We start from the raw sequence: 18,789 nt of genomic DNA, 5'->3' as shown, positions 1-18,789 counted from the left end.
GATAACCCGAGGGCTCGGATAATCGAGAGTGTACTGTACTAGGAAAACAACTAAAAAGGGATAGAAATGTGAATATCAACACGTTCCTGGAATAAACCATTTTTAACTCCGTTTTCATAACATAACCCACAAGAACAGCATCTGTAAGAGTTAACTAGATTGTTCTGTAAACTCTTAAAAAAATAAAGGGCTTTTTAACATTGGAGATACAGAAATGCTTTTCATACTGCAAGGCAAATAAATGGCTGTTTTCAATTGATATCTTTGTGAAAATAAAAAAATAGTTAAAAATAATAGGTAATTAATTACACATGCCAAATCAGATCTAATGGTAAACGCCCTATAGCTACACATCTTGGTTAAATAATACACATATTACAAATCGTCTTTTTATTTCAATTGTCATACAAAATAGTTATTTATTTTTTCCGAGGGTCCGTTGTTTCTCGGCGAACTGTACAATCTTCTGTTGGACTGGGAGCCCCTTCCTTCTTCGCACCTGGTCCATGTACTTACGTGCGCGGTTTTCCGTGTCGGCTTTCTCTCCGTAGTGAAGATACTCTTCCTCGGTCCTCGGTTCCCAGTAAGGGTCTACATCGATAACCTAAAACATATTGTGATTCATAGTCTCTTTATATTGTGAGTCCATTTTTATTTCAGTCATCATTTTAAGATGTTATTGAAACTAAATCGGGATTCCTTTCAGTCCACTGGTTATCCAGGTGGAAGTTCTCTGTGAGGACACGATTAAGATTAAATTTGGTGTACCAGTGATATCTCCTGGTTATCCTACAGGAAATCATGTGTTATGATATCCCTATTATTTCCTACAGAATTTTATTTTTAAATCACATGAGTACTTAGGTTTGCCGCTACAGGGAAGGTAATAAAGTGATTTTTTGTGAAATGTTAATAGTTTAGTATGAAGTAAAACATTTTCCAAATTTAAACAAAATATGTTCTATAAACCAGCAAACTACAACAGTTTACTTATTTTCTATATAAATAACATGGGAATTTTAAATTTATAGGTTTTTTAAAATTTTTTCTTAACAATTAGGCCTATGCCCATGAAACACATAAATATACAAAATTATGTGTTTTCCAGACTCTATGAAATGATTTAGAAAGATATTGCAAAATTTTATGTTATTAGGTCATAATGATTAACACCAATTTTTACCCTGTGAACCCCAGTTCACATAGTCCGATCATACTGGTTCGCCAACTCTTTAGAATAAAATGTAGGTTTACACCAAGATGCATGGAGTACTTTTACTCGATACATCTTGGGTTTACACAGTCAATCAAATTTCATGAAAATCATTTTTCCTTGAGTTATCGTGCTAAAGACGAGCGATTTGCCGGGTATGTGGCTGTGCTGTTTAGACCTTTTACAACAATTTCTTTGTCCGATTCATCAATTATTGTGCTTCTAGAATTCTTTGCTGGTTCAACATAATTTAAACAGTGAAGAAGTTCGAAGTACCACAATACACGTAAATGTGAGCACCAGCACCGGATTTCAAGGACTTTGACAACCTCCTTCTTGTACACTGTTCTTAATAAGTTTATTTTCTTTACAGAAGTGTTTTGAACGATGTTTTTTGGCCTCTGGGATCCTCAAAACGAAAAAGTAAATCAGTCCCGGGTCCAGGTCTTACTATGATACCTGATACCTACGGTAATAGCTGTCTGGGGAATTCGCTAAAATTGAAACTGCGATAGTCTGTTGACACCATAAAACTCACTAGTAGGGTAGGGACATACGATCCTGGTTTTGCTGGCACCTACGTACATCAGTTCCATTCGTCACAAAGTAATAGTGGGTGAAATCCTGTCGGGGACTTCTTGACGTGCGACAACAGTGTTTTGAATCCAAGGGAAATAAATCGATCTAGACACATGAATGGGGAGGCTGCCGGGGGGCTGCAAAACGGACGATCAGTCAAATTTTGAAACCCAGGGCGCCGGGGGCCGGAGCTGGGTCGGGGCTGGGTCCGTGACGTCCAAATTGCAGCCCACGCCCACTGACTGACGGGTGCCCGCCTTGGCTTTTTATTTTTTCCAAATTGTACAGTGGAGGTTGAAGCTGAGATTCCCAGAAAGCTACAACCATGCTCAAGGGTCGTCAGAATGATGCACAAAAATCTCTGTGCGTTGAGTGAACAAGTAAAAATAGAGTTCAATTGCGAGAAAAGAACGAGACGCATTTACTACTATTTATTTATTTACACGGTAAACACAATTTTTACAACAAATACATTAGTTACATGTTCATGACAGTATGAATATTGGACAAAAGAGGAACAATATAAAAAACTTTGCTGACGCATAATCCTTTATCGATTTTTCATACTGATGAAAAGAGGCCTGCCTCTTTCCCCATTCTCTTCTAAGTATAAAAATATTGCAATACACTCACACGCTTTTTCAGTTAGACAGACTGTCAGTATTCTGTCTATCTTAACATAATGAGATTCTAATGACATATTGACGTTGCTTTCAACACGTGACTGTAAATTTTTCAAGAAATACCATTGATTATATGTATAGTCAATGACAATGCACACAGATAGTGAAGTAGCCATCCCATTTACTGTAGCCATTATTGTTATAGACCTACACGTAGATCGATGAGCCTCTCACAAAGAGCACTATGGTCAACATTGTATTTCCTCACATAGACTTTAATACTTGATGTTAGTTCTACAATCGTTGTTATCTAAGCTTGGCTTGATTAGAAAGTTGCCGTATTCCATAGAAATAAATAATTAACTGTGTGCTCTGTTGGTTGGTTACGGTTATTTTTATTCTATAACTTGCTACAGCTTTAACACAGAATTGTTACCTATTCTCACATCTATTTATTCTCTGAGCCTAAACTACTGAAATCACGTGAAACCATGTACAAGACGCTCAATCTCGATCACTCATTGCATTTACCTGGTTACCCACCACTATTATAAACTAAACGCAGCCTTCAATAATGCACGAAGAACGTCCAGGCGAGACTAATTCTTCGGTTGTAATTCGCTCACGAAACCCATTTAATATAATCTACTATAAATTACCCGGCTACGGTATACGTGGATCAATCCGACTGCTTTCTACCTGGAATCTGAAATGAGGAGGGAGGGCCGAGGTGGTGGGCGAGTGGAAAATGTCATAATAACCTGTTTGCCCAGAAACTGTGGTTCGTGATTTATAAAATCGGACGGTCCATAGTCCACCACTCGCAGGCTCCGACTATAAATAAATTGGTTTACCTTATGGTTGCCAGGTTCTTGAAAATTGTAGACTTCTTGCTCGATGCACATTTCATTTATTAATTTATTAATCATTCGTCCTTGAAACTGGGAATAACCACAGACTATAAATAATATCGTAGGACCTAGTGTGCTACCCTGAGGCACTCCGTGAACAGCCACTGGCTATGGCGAACAATAAACGCGCTCTTCCTTGACATTATAGTCGAATTCGAAGGAGTACAATTCCACATAGGCGATAGGTAAAGCAAATGTGTTATGTCGGAATCTAAATATCCCGAGTTTTACAAAAATTTCTTAAATTTTAACTTACAAATTATCCTCTTGCACTGCAACAAATGCCGTAAAAGCAGTTGATAGTGGGTGTGGTTAATAATTGCGGAATAAGAATAGTATGTGTGCAAGGCATTCTTGAGCAAGTAAAAAGCCTACATTCAATTAATTTGTAGCTGGGTGATGGATACACTATTTGGCATAAACGATTTCATTAAACTTCAATAGTAATTCAGTAAATGGTGAGGAAATGCATCATTCTCTGAAATGTAGACAAAACCTATTAACACGTGTTTTGAGAAATAAGCAAAAAGGGTCCTTCATGTACTTGCATTGCCAAAACTTCCTAAAACACGAAGGATCCACTATGTACACGCATTGTGGAAATGACTGCTTTTTTCTTGAATAAAGACATCTTATGCTCATATCACAGTAACATCAAATACTGTATCTATAATCCTCCAGTAAAATAAAAAAAAATCAATGACATAATTTGAAGTTTTGGACAGAAAAAAGTTTTAGATACTCAATGACATAATTTTAAGTTTAGAACAAAGACGAGTCATTGAAGTGAAAAGCAAAACTAAGAGACCACTTTGTTACATACTGTAATCCCTTATTTAAATGTAATATTGTCGAAACCTCTTAAACATGGTTGGTACTGTTTGTGTGCATCCCAGAAAAAAGAAAAGATACGTCACATATCCATCATCCTCTAAGAAAACTCCAAAATCTCCAAACAACACGAGGGATCCACCGTGTTGTGGAAGGACGTTCGAACCGATGGTCCAGAGGGAGTACAAAGCGTGAACGGAAACTAAAAAAGAAGGAAAAAACGGGAGTCTCCAGTCACGTGGCCGGCACGGGGCAGATGTGAGAATCTGTGGGAACTTTGGGCAGGTGCGAGGTGCGTCTCAGGTGTGGGGAAGTCCACTGCACGCCCCCCGCACCCCATAAGCTACTGTCCTAATTGCTGCAAGGGGTGATCTACTTTTACTGGTAATCTGTTTTCGGAAAGAGGTGGGTTTGGATCTGCTTTGATGCAGTTTAAAATATATTTTTCAATGCATAGTTTTGTCACAATTTATAATGACAGACAAAAAATAGAGACGAAACTATGAGAGGCCGACTGCTCCTTACGTAAGACCAATGTAGAGCGTCAATATGTAATAATGAACAAGACATGAACACTTAAAAAGTACTCCGATGTTGGTAAGAATCGCAAAGTATTTGTCTTTTATGCGCTCGAACAAAAAATTAGTCGATATTGTTATTAAAAAAAATTGTTGGAGTAAATTACTTGGAGACTGAAGATTAAACTTTTAAGCGTATTACGGAAAGCCGTATTTTCATCTATAAAGCCAGCATTAAGCTAAATCCTAGTAAAAAAATTGAAAGAAGCTCTGTCCAAGATATCTGGCCAACAGAAGCTCCTAGATATCGTCGTCGTAGTGATTGATGTTTCCCTCCTTATCGTTCCACACCTCTCGAGAAACTCACGTCTAATCTACTCTCAACTCTGTTTGTATGGAACTTGTAAATTCGTTTGTCAATAGATAAAACACGATCAGGGGAAACTGGAATATAATTTGATGTATTTGTTTAACAAGAAACTATCTGGTACTATCAAATCTGGAGTATATCTATGATAGTGTGCACTACAATGAAATATAAATTACAGGTCAAAAATGGTCTTAGAGTAAGTGGAAAAAGTGCATTTAAATGGAGAGCAGTAAGTCATTTATATTGCAAATTAAAACTAAATAGTTCGTAGTGAGCACTAAAGCCTATTCCAGATTTTCCGACTAAGGATCTCATTGACATGACCGTAGATTAACAACAGTGTTTCATCAAGGGGCATGAAGCCCAAAATATATACAGTACAGAGAGTCTTGACGGGTTATTTACTCGACTAAGTTTGCAGACTTATAATTACTCAGGTTTGGAAAGTTTGCTAAAATGAGGAGGATAAATTATTTGAGTTACATGATTGAACACCTAACACCCAATATACCTTAACTTAGGCTGACAATAATTTTGGTTTACGTAGATTGGAATCCAAGAAATCGATTGGAGGAGTCATAAATAGTCGGAAACGTAAAGCGGGAAGAAAGCCTCAAACAGTGAACAACAAAGTCATTCCAAATACACTACGTTAGCATAGGAATTTTAAATTACCAAGACCTTAAATTGACTACATTATTTCTTTAGGGGGATGACACCCTGACACCCAAGATGTCCCGGTACGGATAGTACTCAGGTGGTGGAGTCAATGAATGGAAGGGGTGCGGGGGAAGACAGACGTAGCAGGTGTGAGTAGCGTGGGAACTTCCGTGGCAACCTCCTGAGCTCAGCACACACGACTGGCGTACTCTGCTTCCCTCCCCTCACCCCTCACCCCTCACAAGATAACTAATTAGGCCCAACGAGATCCTCCACTGATATCATCCGGAGAAGATCTTTCATCGTAGCCTTGGATAAACTAGTGAAAGCCCCACGTTATGATTGGTACATTTGTTCACCTAAGGTCCTTTAGTTTCGAATTCTATTTAAAAATTAGTTTGTGAAATTGATATATTTGGGTAGCATTATTGAGCTAACTTTAACATTTGAAAGTAAAGAAATGACAAGTTTTCCCAAAAACCACTTGGATACTCCGCTGATCGGAAGACTTGCAGGAGATCTTCTACGTAGCATTGGATAAACTAGCGAAAATAGATGATGATGATATGAAGTGATTGGTGCATTTTATATTTAGCTGACGTGATTTCAACATGTCTTTTAAGATATTTGGATGGCATACATGCAGAAAGCAGAAGTTAACTTTAAAGAGAAGCCTGAGCAAGCTTTCCCGGAACTTCTTGAAAGAAATTTTTTTGGTCCCAATTTTGCAATTTATTTCCAAACCATGTTGTAGAGCTAAAAAAAACTAACAATTTAGTATATTGAAGCGTTTTTATGCGCCTAATAATTACGGAGAAATAAAAAAAATGTAAATTTGAAATTCCCATGTTATTTTTAAGGAAAAAAGTAACCTGTTGTAGTTTGCTCATTTAAGAACTCATTTTGATCAAATTTGGAAAATGCATTAATTTCATACTAATAAAAACTATTAACATAAAAAAGTCTTTTTTCCCTCCCTGTTGCAGCTAACCTAAGTACTCGTTAAACTAATGCTATTTAAATTGGGAATGAATGTGATATTTTTAAGGAAAAAGTTTAGTGTAAATCCAATCAGGGAGATGGAAATTCGCTTAGTCTGCAGGTTTGCTGCGGCGGGGGTATTTTATTTAATCACAGCGGACATAATTTAAAGATGTATTGTTAATATTTTTATAGCTTACATGAAGTCCATCTTAATATTAAAAAGGAACAAATGTTAAAAATTGAAGCCTAGACAAGATTTTTCCCGAAGTTCTAGAACGAGGTCATCTAAGGAAGACCCGGAGACGATCTTTGACTGAGAAGATTCTAGTCTTGGATATACTAGTGAAAACTGATTATGAAACAATGAAGTGATTGGTACATTTTCACAAGTTTGACATGTTTTGAAGGGCTTTAAAGTGAAGAAAACTTACGAGATAACTTTAAAATATTTAGGTAGCATTAATTAAACTAATGTTGAAATTAAATTGTTAAAGTGTACCCTGAACAAGTGTTCTCGGAAATTATCGAATTTGATAAATTTTATCATACAAAAGCAATGAAACGCTAGGGATTAGTGAAAGTGATACAGAAAAATGCCATGTATTACTATCAAAATACTGATCGTAATATTATTACTTCATGCTTCAAACTTGTCAATTTTGGCTACCGAATTTATACAACTCGCCGTAATAAATCAGATAAGTTTTTACGTCGCTTGGTAGTAGCACAGAAAACATTAGTATGTTTTCTGTATTAGTAGTGAACTCTGAAAATGTAGTCTCGCAAATAAATTAAAGTTATGAAAATGTGAATCTAAATTAAATCTAAATCTTGAATTAAACCCATAAAACTCCGATAGCGCATTTTAAATTCTCTTTGAAACATCAAAAAATAGATAGTTGTCGTTCGGTGATTCAATCGAACACAATGTTGCGCTGAAACCAAACAACTGTGCGAGTGATTCTGGACGAGACAAGTTGTAAAAAAACAAAATCACACCACTGATTCTGACAAACAAAATTCTAATCTAAAAAAATCTCAAGCGCGATATTGATTAGACAAGAAGATATGAAAAGATGTGTATAAGCGATCAACAAAAGCAATAACACGCAAAGGGGATTTGTGAAAGGGATACAAAACATGCAATGTAATACTATATTGATTGTACTATTGTTACTTCATCTATGGAACAATAAAAAACTGAATGTGAAATACACAACAAATACACGTCAGGTATGTAAGTAGGGATGCCCGAATGAATATCGCGAGTGAAATTGTGATTCAGGCAATTACAATGTTAACTACGCAGATTTGTGTGAGTGGTTTGATTCCACAAACTTTGACATTCGGACTATCCGAAAGACATTTGCCAGTTCTTCACATAAACCTTGTGTTTTTCCAAATAAACCTGCATTGTTCGAGCAATTGCATTACGTTTTGACGTCTCAGAACCACAGACTCGAGCACGAAATTAACCGATGGAAATAATAGTCGGCAGAGGCGAGAAACGACAGTCGTAATTTCATTATGCTGATCAGGTCATGTGGCTCTTGTAAACAGCCATGATTCAATAACCGGAGAGCCTGATTGCCGGGAGTGGATGTAAATAAGCGAGCGTCCCAACTAACTTTTTTTACCGTACTTCAGAAACAGACAGTCGAAATCCCCCTTCCTCTGTAGTCAAACAGGTACAAACCCACCTGTGCCGGCGGGACATCAATCTACAACCAGCTTCTGGAATTACTTGGCGGTGAGGAGCGCTCGCTGTGTCCCCTCTCACCTCTCACCTTCCCCAGTTCTCCTTGTAAATATTGTTACTTGGTGTACATCATGATAGAGTCATAAAGCTACTACTTTTCTATGTCATCTAGGTTGAACTAAAAAGAGTACAGAATGAAACGCACTCAACAAGGTGGACTTACTTTACTTGACTGCGGTAAAAACAATACAGTAGTAATAACAACAATACAAAACTACTAAAACCAAAGTATCACGAAGTTCTTAGCTTGCCAAAAACAAGTCAACGTCTCTTAATTTATTCTCAACTTTTAAATTTAGGTAAAGTAGCGTATGATACTGTATTTAAATGGATTTCGAGCTGATCAGACAGCTAACTTTGAAAAGAAACCTTAAGGTGATAAAGTTGCATCCCGAGGGCTACAGGTAAGGTGGTAAAGTTTCTTTATTTTTTTATTTATTTATTTATTTTTTTTTTTTTTAAAGAGGTTGGCGGCGTCTTTTAACCTTGCATTTGCCCGTCCACATAGACTAAGCGCCCGTGCGTGGATCGTTTGCAGCAAAGCAAGGAGTGAGCCGGTACAGTACAAAGGTGAACTGTACTGATAAAATGTTATCGGCAGTGACCAGGATCCGAACCCACGACATCGCTGCCTTGGGCCCGAAGTCCGCGACGCTACCGACTGAGCCACCGACTCACTAATACATTGGATTACATACATACAATAATACATTGTTTAATACATTGGATTGGAGGTGGCTATGCAATACCAATGAGAGTAGTGATGGTACTATACTCGTACAAAGGTAAAACGACTTCTTAAACATTGTGTAAGCCATTTACCGCTGGCTGAATTCGGATGCTGAAATCACGAGAGCGTGGTTCGTCCAGTGGTCGATTGAACGATGCAGTCAGTCATTGTACAACTTATATTAGACAAATCAGTGGTAAAGGGCATGTATATATGTACTGATGGATGTATGCTCCTTGTTAATTTAATTTATTACATACATTTGTGACTATATCTTCACTAGCTGCACGCCGCTACCATGGTCTGTTGCTGACTCCTCCTCCTGTTTTACGCTCTGGCAAGCGTCGCAGCGAGCGGCCAACCATTGGCTCACTCTGTTAAGTTAATTATACATGCAGCCGACTAGCGGCACCGAATAGGAGGCAGAATAAACACTGTCATGCTAGGTGACTCGGAAATATGGTTATGTGCCGTGAAAAACTATGAAGACGTAGTTTCGATTATCTTTGGTAGAAGTGGTAATTTGTTAGTTGACGTAATTTGGGATAAAAACGAAATCACAAGCAAGAAGAATTCCAAAGTAGTCCTCCAATATAACCATACAGTACGTATATCAAGATATTGATTTTATATAACGTTTTCTAATAGGCGAACCGCACCAGTAAAAAGTCAAACCGTTACAGAAAAAGAACTTGCCAATCCGGAATGTAAAAACATACATTTTAAGTAAACTAATAAATCAAAGACAAGAAGTAGAATAAAACAATAAAGGCGGCCACTCCTATAAATAAAATCGCTGAAGAAACGAGAAACCGGTCGAATCGTGGACTGGTCCCGAGGCTGCGAGCTTGCTGGCTCACTATTAAATCATTCATTAGTTGCAGAAAAATCGCTTCCGGCGTAGAGTCCATTCACAAGCCGTTTTAATTCCCTCTGCGAAATTCGTCAGATCCGTTTTTTGCACTCCGGTTTTTCCACGTTTATGAATGAAACCGGTCGCGCTCCGTCATTCGAGAGTACATGCGATGAAGACTAAGTACAATTCGGAGACTGAGGCTTTCCATGTGATGGGGGGTGATTTCAAGACCATTATGCTTTTGTGGTAGGTAGAGATCTCGCCGCCTCAAGGTATGGAAGCTGTGGGCAGCAGCTACGTACTGTTGTAGCACGGTGTCATGGTAGAGTGGTAGAGTGGCGGTGGTGGTAGGTAGAGATCTCGCCACCTCAAGGTATGGAAGCTGTGGGCAGCAGCTACGTACTGTTGTAGCACGGTGTCATGGTGGAGTGGTAGAGTGGCGGTGGTGGTAGGTAGAGATCTCGCCACCTCAAGGTATGGAAGCTGTGGGCAGCAGCTACGTACTGTTGTAGCACGGTGTCATGGTAGAGTGGTAGAGTGGCGGTGGTGGTAGGTAGAGATCTCGCCGCCTCAAGGTATGGAAGCTGTGGGCAGCAGCTACGTACTGTTGTAGCACGGTGTCATGGTAGAGTGGTAGAGTGGCGGTGGTGGTAGGTAGAGATCTCGCCACCTCAAGGTATGGAAGCTGTGGGCAGCAGCTACGTACTGTTGTAGCACGGTGTCATGGTAGAGTGGTAGAGTGGCGGTGGTGGTAGGTAGAGATCTCGCCGCCTCAAGGTATGGAAGCTGTGGGCATCAGCTACGTACTGTTGTAGCACGGTGTCATGGTGGAGTGGTAGAGTGGCGGTGGTGGTAGGTAGAGATCTCGCCACCTCAAGGTATGGAAGCTGTGGGCAGCAGCTACGTACTGTTGTAGCACGGTGTCATGGTAGAGTGGTAGAGTGGCGGTGGTGGTAGGTAGAGATCTCGCCACCTCAAGGTATGGAAGCTGTGGGCAGCAGCTACGTACTGTTGTAGCACGGTGTCATGGTAGAGTGGTAGAGTGGCGGTGGTGGTAGGTAGAGATCACGCCGCCTCAAGGTATGGAAGCTGTGGGCAGCAGCTACGTACTGTTGTAGCACGGTGTCATGGTGGAGTGGTAGAGTGGCGGTGGTGGTAGGTAGAGATCTCGCCACCTCAAGGTATGGAATCTGTGGGCAGCAGCTACGTACTGTTGTAGCACGGTGTCATGGTGGAGTGGTAGAGTGGCGGTGGTGGTAGGTAGAGATCACGCCACCCCAAGGTATGGAAGCTGTGGGCAGCAGCTACGTACTGTTGTAGCACGGTGTCATGGTAGAGTGGTAGAGTGGCGGTGGTAGTAGGTAGAGATCTCGCCGCCTCAAGGTATGGAAGCTGTAGGCAGCAGCTACGTACTGTTGTAGCACGGTGTCATGGTAGAGTGGTAGAGTGGCGGTGGTGGTAGGTAGAGATCTCGCCGCCTCAAGGTATGGAAGCTGTGGGTAGCAGCTACGTACTGTTGTAGCACGGTGTCATGGTGGAGTGGTAGAGTGGCGGTGGTGGTAGGTAGAGATCTCGCCGCCTCAAGGTATGGAAGCTGTGGGTAGCAGCTACGTACTGTTGTAGCACGGTGTCATGGTAGAGTGGTAGAGTGGCGGTGGTGGTAGGTAGAGATCTCGCCGCCTCAAGGTATGGAAGCTGTAGGCAGCAGCTACGTACTGTTGTAGCACGGTGTCATGGTAGAGTGGTAGAGTGGCGGTGGTGGTAGGTAGAGATCTCGCCGCCTCAAGGTATGGAAGCTGTAGGCAGCAGCTACGTACTGTTGTAGCACGGTGTCATGGTAGAGTGGTAGAGTGGCGGTGGTGGTAGGTAGAGATCTCGCCACCTCAAGGTATGGAAGCTGTGGGTAGCAGCTACGTACTGTTGTAGCACGGTGTCATGGTAGAGTGGTAGAGTGGCGGTGGTGGTTGGTAGAGATCTCGCCACCTCAAGGTATGAAGGCTGTGGGCAGCAGCTACGTACTGTTGTAGCACGGTGTCATGGTGGAGTGGTAGAGTGGCGGTGGTGGTAGGTAGAGATCTCGCCGCCTCAAGGTATGGAAGCTGTGGGTAGCAGCTACGTACTGTTGTAGCACGGTGTCATGGTAGAGTGGTAGAGTGGCGGTGGTGGTAGGTAGAGATCTCGCCGCCTCAAGGTATGGAAGCTGTGGGCAGCAGCTACGTACTGTTGTAGCACGGTGTCATGGTAGAGTGGTAGAGTGGCGGTGGTGGTAGGTAGAGATCTCGCCGCCTCAAGGTATGGAAGCTGTGGGCAGCAGCTACGCCCTGTGTTACACCCACTTCGTCTTGTAACCGGCTTTCAGCTCTATATAGACTTATCTTTTACATTACCCTTATTACATTTCCTTAGTTACTTTATGTACAACTACTCCCGTCCGTCTCGTTTGCAGTACATTCACGCCAACGTAGGAATCTTATTTGAAATGTTAGTACATTTTTGACTATTTGAATACCAGGATTTATATTATTTTTACCCACTGTTCGTCTACAACCATGGAATAATAATATTAATAATATAACTTTAAACTCAAAGATCAATTATGAATATAGGGTTTTCGTTTGATTTCCTTATTAGGCATTGGTGTAACGTATCTTAATATTTGTTTCAAACTCCTGACTGTTTAATATTGAGTATGGTGCCCTGAATAAAAATCATTCAGTGAAAAAGTGTTTACGATTAAATTGTTACTGGAATTTAACTCAGAATTTGGTTTAAGAAAATGTTAAGGTACTATATAGTGTAATGTTTCTCCATATATATGTATAATATGTCTAATGTTTTTGTTGTATTTGTTCAATCATACTGCTCAATACAAATTAAATGGGGTAAAGGACCCAATCAATTACAAGTTACACCTGCAAACACAAACACGTTCGTTGGTATTCTTCTTGTTGTAACGTCTCCTTTATTCCTGGCAATATTTAGGGCAAACCCTCGGTTGAAAGGTGTTTACATTTTGTTTTTCCACACGGAATAGTCTGCGTTGTCCACAGGAGTCGTCCTCGGTTGATGTAGACTCCGGCACGCGTCCCCACGGCGACCGCAGAACGGCTCGGGTATCCCATCAGACCGGTCGTTCGACCACCACACTCCACTACCACTACCATCCGACATTCGACACTCGTCACTACCCCACAATTTCTCTAAAACCCGTTCCATCTGAAACCTATCCGCCACGTTTAACTGGGTTATTTATAACGTACCCTGCCAGAACGGGTCAAAATATATCATCATGAAGTTTGGAACAGATTTACCATGATATAGATAGAGCAATCAGAAGGTGGGAGTTTGATGCTAGCGGGGTTAAATAGTTTTTTTATATGCTCGAATATGTAGCCAGATGTCATTGATCATTGGACTATCGTTTATGTTTTGGGGATAAAAATCTCCTGGTTTTCAGTCAGTAACAAAGCTACAAAATGCATCTGGTCCAATTCACACTCATTTTATAGCCATGCTTGGCTAAATATGCTTAATATAGTTAATTAATATAATATCAAAATGATACGGTCTCAATAGACCGTCCAGTCCGTCGTGATGGGGTGGAAAGGTACGAACTAGAAAATATAGTCATGAAGTGGACGACAAAAGAGGTTAAGAACGTCAAAGATCAAAGCTACAAATGAAATAGCTATAAATGAAAAATACATGTGGATCTATGATGTAGTAGTACAGTACATCTAAAGTAGATCTAAATTTTGATTTGGAAATGCAAATAATTCTTATTATCAGAAAGGAGAAGATTATTATTGTGAAGGTTACACAGATCAATTTCTCTGGTGGTAATACTAAATAACCGTTAATGCAATATTGTAGAACCGACATTAGATGGTAGACCGAATGAATATTTTTATATGCAGGGGTTTTTTAACGCAATCCAAATAATTACAACTACGTAAAGTGAGGCCCTTTTCAACGAAACCCCAGTTACTATGCGGATATCCCTGTTTATGGACAGCTAATTTTATGCATTTTTGCTTGAACATCTACAAGGTTTACGGATCGATTCTATTGTCTAACGGTACTTGTAATTTGGGTTGCGTTAAAAAGGCACCCTGCATTTTACCACCAGTCATTTGTAGCCTACACAACTCACGAGTACTAAATGTACTAAATACCGTAATTAACTTTGAATAGTGTAAGTGAGTATGTTCAACCAATACTGTATTCATTAACACATCCTGAAAAGTGCAATTATAAGCGTATTTATTTATAAAGAGCATTTATAATGAATATTGGTTGATTTTTTCATCAACGCGCAATGATGAAAAAAGTTGGCAGCTATTTAATTTGTACTATGAGTAGTTTATTTATATCAACCTAAGGTTTAAACAGAACTTTCTCAGTGTCTTCGACTCAACTCCCAATGGCTAAAAGTTATTTCATTTGTATAATAAGAAGTTTTTCTATACCACGCTCAGATTTAGCAATGCGAAAGAAATGTGTCAATGTCTTCGACTCACCTCCCAGTGGCTAAAGACTAGCTGCGGACTCGCCAGTCCTGAAGTTTGTTTCCTCATCTCCGGAGCGAACAAGAAACTCTCCACCACAGGCAACACCGCTTCCACCGTGAACGAGGCGGAGCCCTGGGTCATGTCCCCGTGGAGGATTCTGCCATGGCGACGGCCCAGCACCGCATACATCTTACCTGCAGCAAAAAAACAAAGAAGTGAATAAGATTCATCCTGTTAACTTAAAGGCAGGTTAAGAATATGTGACTGATGTTGGACTCTGTCTTTACACGCCATTACTCTGAGGAACAGGAGACTAAGTCTGGGAAATTGTTCACAATCCTATGAAAGGTTTAAAACCAGGATAAGATCAATTCCCAGACGATAACAAAACAGGTAAGATGATGAGAAGTCTGCAGACAACCAAACGAAATATAGAACCCACGGTGCAGATCACACCGACGGACCATTGACTTCATCCTCGCCCTCCAGTTGAGTATATGGGGAATTAATCAGAAAAGTTTCAAATTGATCATGAAATAAGTAAAAACAAAAAAGTTGATGGATGAAAAGGAGACTTGGGAGAATGGGAAAAGGACCACATTCAGAGGGAATGAGTTAGATTTAGTAACTCAAATAAATAAAAAAAAACACCTAGAACAATTATGCAGTAATGGAGAAATAAATAAAAGCAAAAACATTGGTGCAATAGGCACATGGAAAACAGAAAAAAAACATCTATTTAGGAAATATAATGACATTATGTAACAGTTTTTCTCGGTCGGGAAGATTTTTGGAGTTTGAGTGGTATTCATACATAACAGGTATACACCTAATGTCCCAGTAAAATTCATTTCTAGCAAAATTTTGTTTTCAATATGTGATACTATTACACACATATTGAAAAAAAAACTGTTCTATAATAAACGTTCATCAAGAGCTGTTTACAAAAGACGATTTTGCAGCTGCATGTCACCTGTTATCCACCACATTCTACAATTTGCAACGGAAATCACCCTCACAGATGAAATACGCTGAAGTAATGGTAATGTAATGGAAGTGTCATAAAGTACAATATCAAGTACAAGTATTTGTGTAGGCGATAACCTAGTGACAAAGACAATCCTTTCCTCCATTCTCTCAGCAAGTGCAGACCTTGCCCTACACACCATGGTCACTCACTGCCTACAGCACATTCTCTTTGACAATAGTCACAGGTGGTTGATGATTCCTGTCCTCAGGATACAACAATAGTCAACACCATTCCTCAGATAGGATGGTGTCAACGGAAATCTTCAAAGCTATATCTAGATCTTCAGTTTGGTAGTCCTGACAGAGACATTTCTTCCATAAAATTTCGCAGCTAAAGTTTTAAACTAAGAACATCATCAACATTTTTACACTTTTCGTAAAACCAAAAACAAAACAAATTTTATTAGTAAACAATAATTTGTTGTTCAAGAGAAAACTGACGTTGATGAACTAGGGTGCATACCAGTAACATAAACATTACACTATGTATATTTTATTCGGTTAAATAACTGTTATACCAAATTAAATATTCGCGTTGCTGGACAAGAGCTACCGTTGCTGTGCTAAAATTTTAAAATCATCAGCTCAAAGAGGAGTACGTTATTGGCCCAACAGTCAGTTCAAAAACGTTTTTTTCCGTTCTCACAACACACACGATAAAAAAAATAGCCATAATAGCACATAGTTCATAATAAATAAGCTTTGGTAAAGTTTGATTCCTATCAAAATACATAGGTAGGTTACCCATGGAATGTATAGTTTTTAATGGCAAAATATTTATCATCGAACACTATGTATGTTACGATGACACAGAAACTCCCTACCGACGATTTGATCTTTTCTGAAAATTACGTTCAACCATGGTCCAAACTCAACGATTGATGCTGATGCGTCTCAACTGGCTGTGCTACCGAGATCTGAGATCTATTTCGCTCACTGAGTCCAACTCCCATCCATCGCCAGTCGTTGACCTACTGTGCCATGGTGTGCTGACCGGAAACTGTATTCATATGTAGATGAGGATTCCAGAGCGATCAGTGCGGACAGGAATAAAGGGAGAAAGAGGAATGATTCCCTCAGGACGCAGGACTGGAGCACTTCCGGTATGTAAAGCCCTTGGATACTTGATTGGTCGGTATCAAGAATTGCTATCCAGCAGCAATTCCAGGATCATGCATAATTAAGGAATGAAGAGAAGACGTGTGAAAAGGAATTATTCGAGGAACGTTTTTTAATTGCAATAATAAATATTCAACAGTGCACCCTAATCTCCATTTAAAACTGGACCTACTTAGCCAATTGGCTCCTGATTTAAAAGGGTAAATTACCCTAAAACGCCATTAACGCCATTTAATAACTCAACAAAAACTAGAAACATGAAATATTCACTACCAACAGAAATGAGGGTCCTTTCGGGCATTTCTACAAAGCTGTCCAGCTAAAAAGGCTTCCTGATGAAGTAAACGTATTTTCGTGTTGATTTTGATAGTCATAGTACTCAATTAAAAGAGATTAACTTTCATTTCATGAAAAACTCTATGAAAAACCAGAGATTTAAAATATTCACAAAAACATTTTTTGGTAATTTGGTAATTTCTACAATCCGTTTTAGATAAAGCCGAAGGCTTTGACTTTTTAGAGTAAACTACTTTTTACGTGTTGAAGCAAATAGTGCCAGTTGTTCATACTAAAATTTTCCTATTTTTTTTTACAAAATCCATAAATCATTAAATATTTAACAACTTAAATTAGGGCCTTTCTTGGGATTTCTACAAGCAATACAAGTTCATCTAAAGCTTGCAGATTCCATTTTTTTTTAAGTAAACTACTTTACGTGAAACTGTTTCCGTGGTACTGTTTACGTTGATAGTGTTCAATTATTAGACCTAATGGTGAAATTAAAAATAAGTTCATATGATTATTCAGCACTGCTTAGAAAAAATCCAAGACGAAAAATAAAATTACGTTACAAATAAAACTATTTTATGACTATTTTCAGATCTAAATAATAAAGGTAAGAAGGATTTGAACTTTTAAGGAGACCGTAAGCCGCACACCTATCAATGAAAAATATCAGTTTTTTGATAAACCTTCTCTTAAGGGCACATGCCTTTGTTAAAGGGTTGTTTTTTAAATCACAATTTAAAATATTACAAATAAGTCAGCGGTAACATTTGATTTTACTAATTTATATTTATTTATTTTTCCCCTTCCTAGTTAACTTTTAAATACTTATAGATTGTCTATATATCTACGTTTCGGAGAAGTTAAAGTTTTGATTATGCCTCACAGCTTATTGATTACCCCCAATCCAATGTCCAATCCAATCTTGGCATTACATAAGAGTTCTTCATTAAAATGAGCGATAAGTAAAATTGAGCTTTACCACTATGATGTCTGGTAAGTGTGTTGTAACTAAGTAAATAAAAAACGCATTATTCTTTTCTTTATTCTCAACTCGTTGGGGAGCAAGCTGGCGTAGTGGTTAGAGCGCGGGACTTCAGTCACTGAGGTCCCGGGTTCGATCCCCGCCAAGTCACCAATGGATTTTATCTAAATGATAATGCCGCAACCCCTAGGTCTAGCCTGAAGTAATGTGAAAAACAATCCCAGGCTCGTGCCTAGCGTCCTTAGGACAAAAAAATTCTCAACTCGTAGCGGAGCACGGACAGAGCAACTAGTCTTACTTAAAAACTATATTTATTTAAGTTAACAGTTCATCATTAAGACTTCATTTATTAATTTAAATTACTATCATTATCGGTGCAAAACCGGGGTTTCACGTCAGCATTAGACCAAAGTATTATTCTCAATGGGAGGATACTCCGAAGGTAGAGGAGAGAAGAGGATCCGCTTAAACCCACAAGAGGAGGACGATTAGCCGGCAGTCACGAAAACGCGGGAATGTTCGCGTCCGCGCGCTGAAGCGAGTCCAACATTCCGCGCATGCGATGTACTAGAGCCTGCGCAGTAGACGCGCCGCGCCACAATCAACTTTAAATATACACATCGAGCATGCAATAGAACTTATATCTACTACAGAAACAACGTTCTGAGATGAAATGTTTTCAAACAGCCTGTAAAGTAGGGATGTTTTGAAACGAATATAATTTGCTATTTACAATTTATCAGTGTAAATGCATGTTATAAGAATTTCTTGTAAATAGCTGACTCAATGTTATAGTTGTTTGTAGATTAAAATTGTTCTTCTCCTT

At 39.3% G+C, this 18,789-nt stretch overlaps 1 protein-coding gene across 2 annotated transcripts in view; it reads right to left on the bottom strand.

Moving 5' to 3' along the window:
• Positions 1 to 375: 375 nt before the first annotated feature.
• Positions 376 to 18,789, bottom strand: part of LOC129002427 (elongation factor-like GTPase 1) — a 159,950-nt gene continuing 141,536 nt past the window's right edge. For both annotated transcript variants that reach the window (XM_054430220.1, XM_054430221.1), the window contains exons 21-22: positions 14,555 to 14,739; positions 376 to 604 (exon numbers count right to left, since the gene is read on the bottom strand). In XM_054430220.1, coding sequence (XP_054286195.1) covers positions 416 to 604; positions 14,555 to 14,739 — 374 coding nt within the window. In that variant the 3' untranslated portion in view covers positions 376 to 415. The remainder of the gene's footprint in view (positions 605 to 14,554; positions 14,740 to 18,789) is intronic.

This window comes from Macrosteles quadrilineatus, unplaced genomic scaffold (assembly GCF_028750875.1).
Source record: "Macrosteles quadrilineatus isolate MER2022 unplaced genomic scaffold, UCM_ALF_1.0 Scaffold_9__3_contigs__length_116548681, whole genome shotgun sequence".
Lineage (NCBI taxonomy): Eukaryota > Metazoa > Arthropoda > Insecta > Hemiptera > Cicadellidae > Macrosteles > Macrosteles quadrilineatus.
This window is presented reverse-complemented; position numbering and strand designations above follow the sequence as displayed.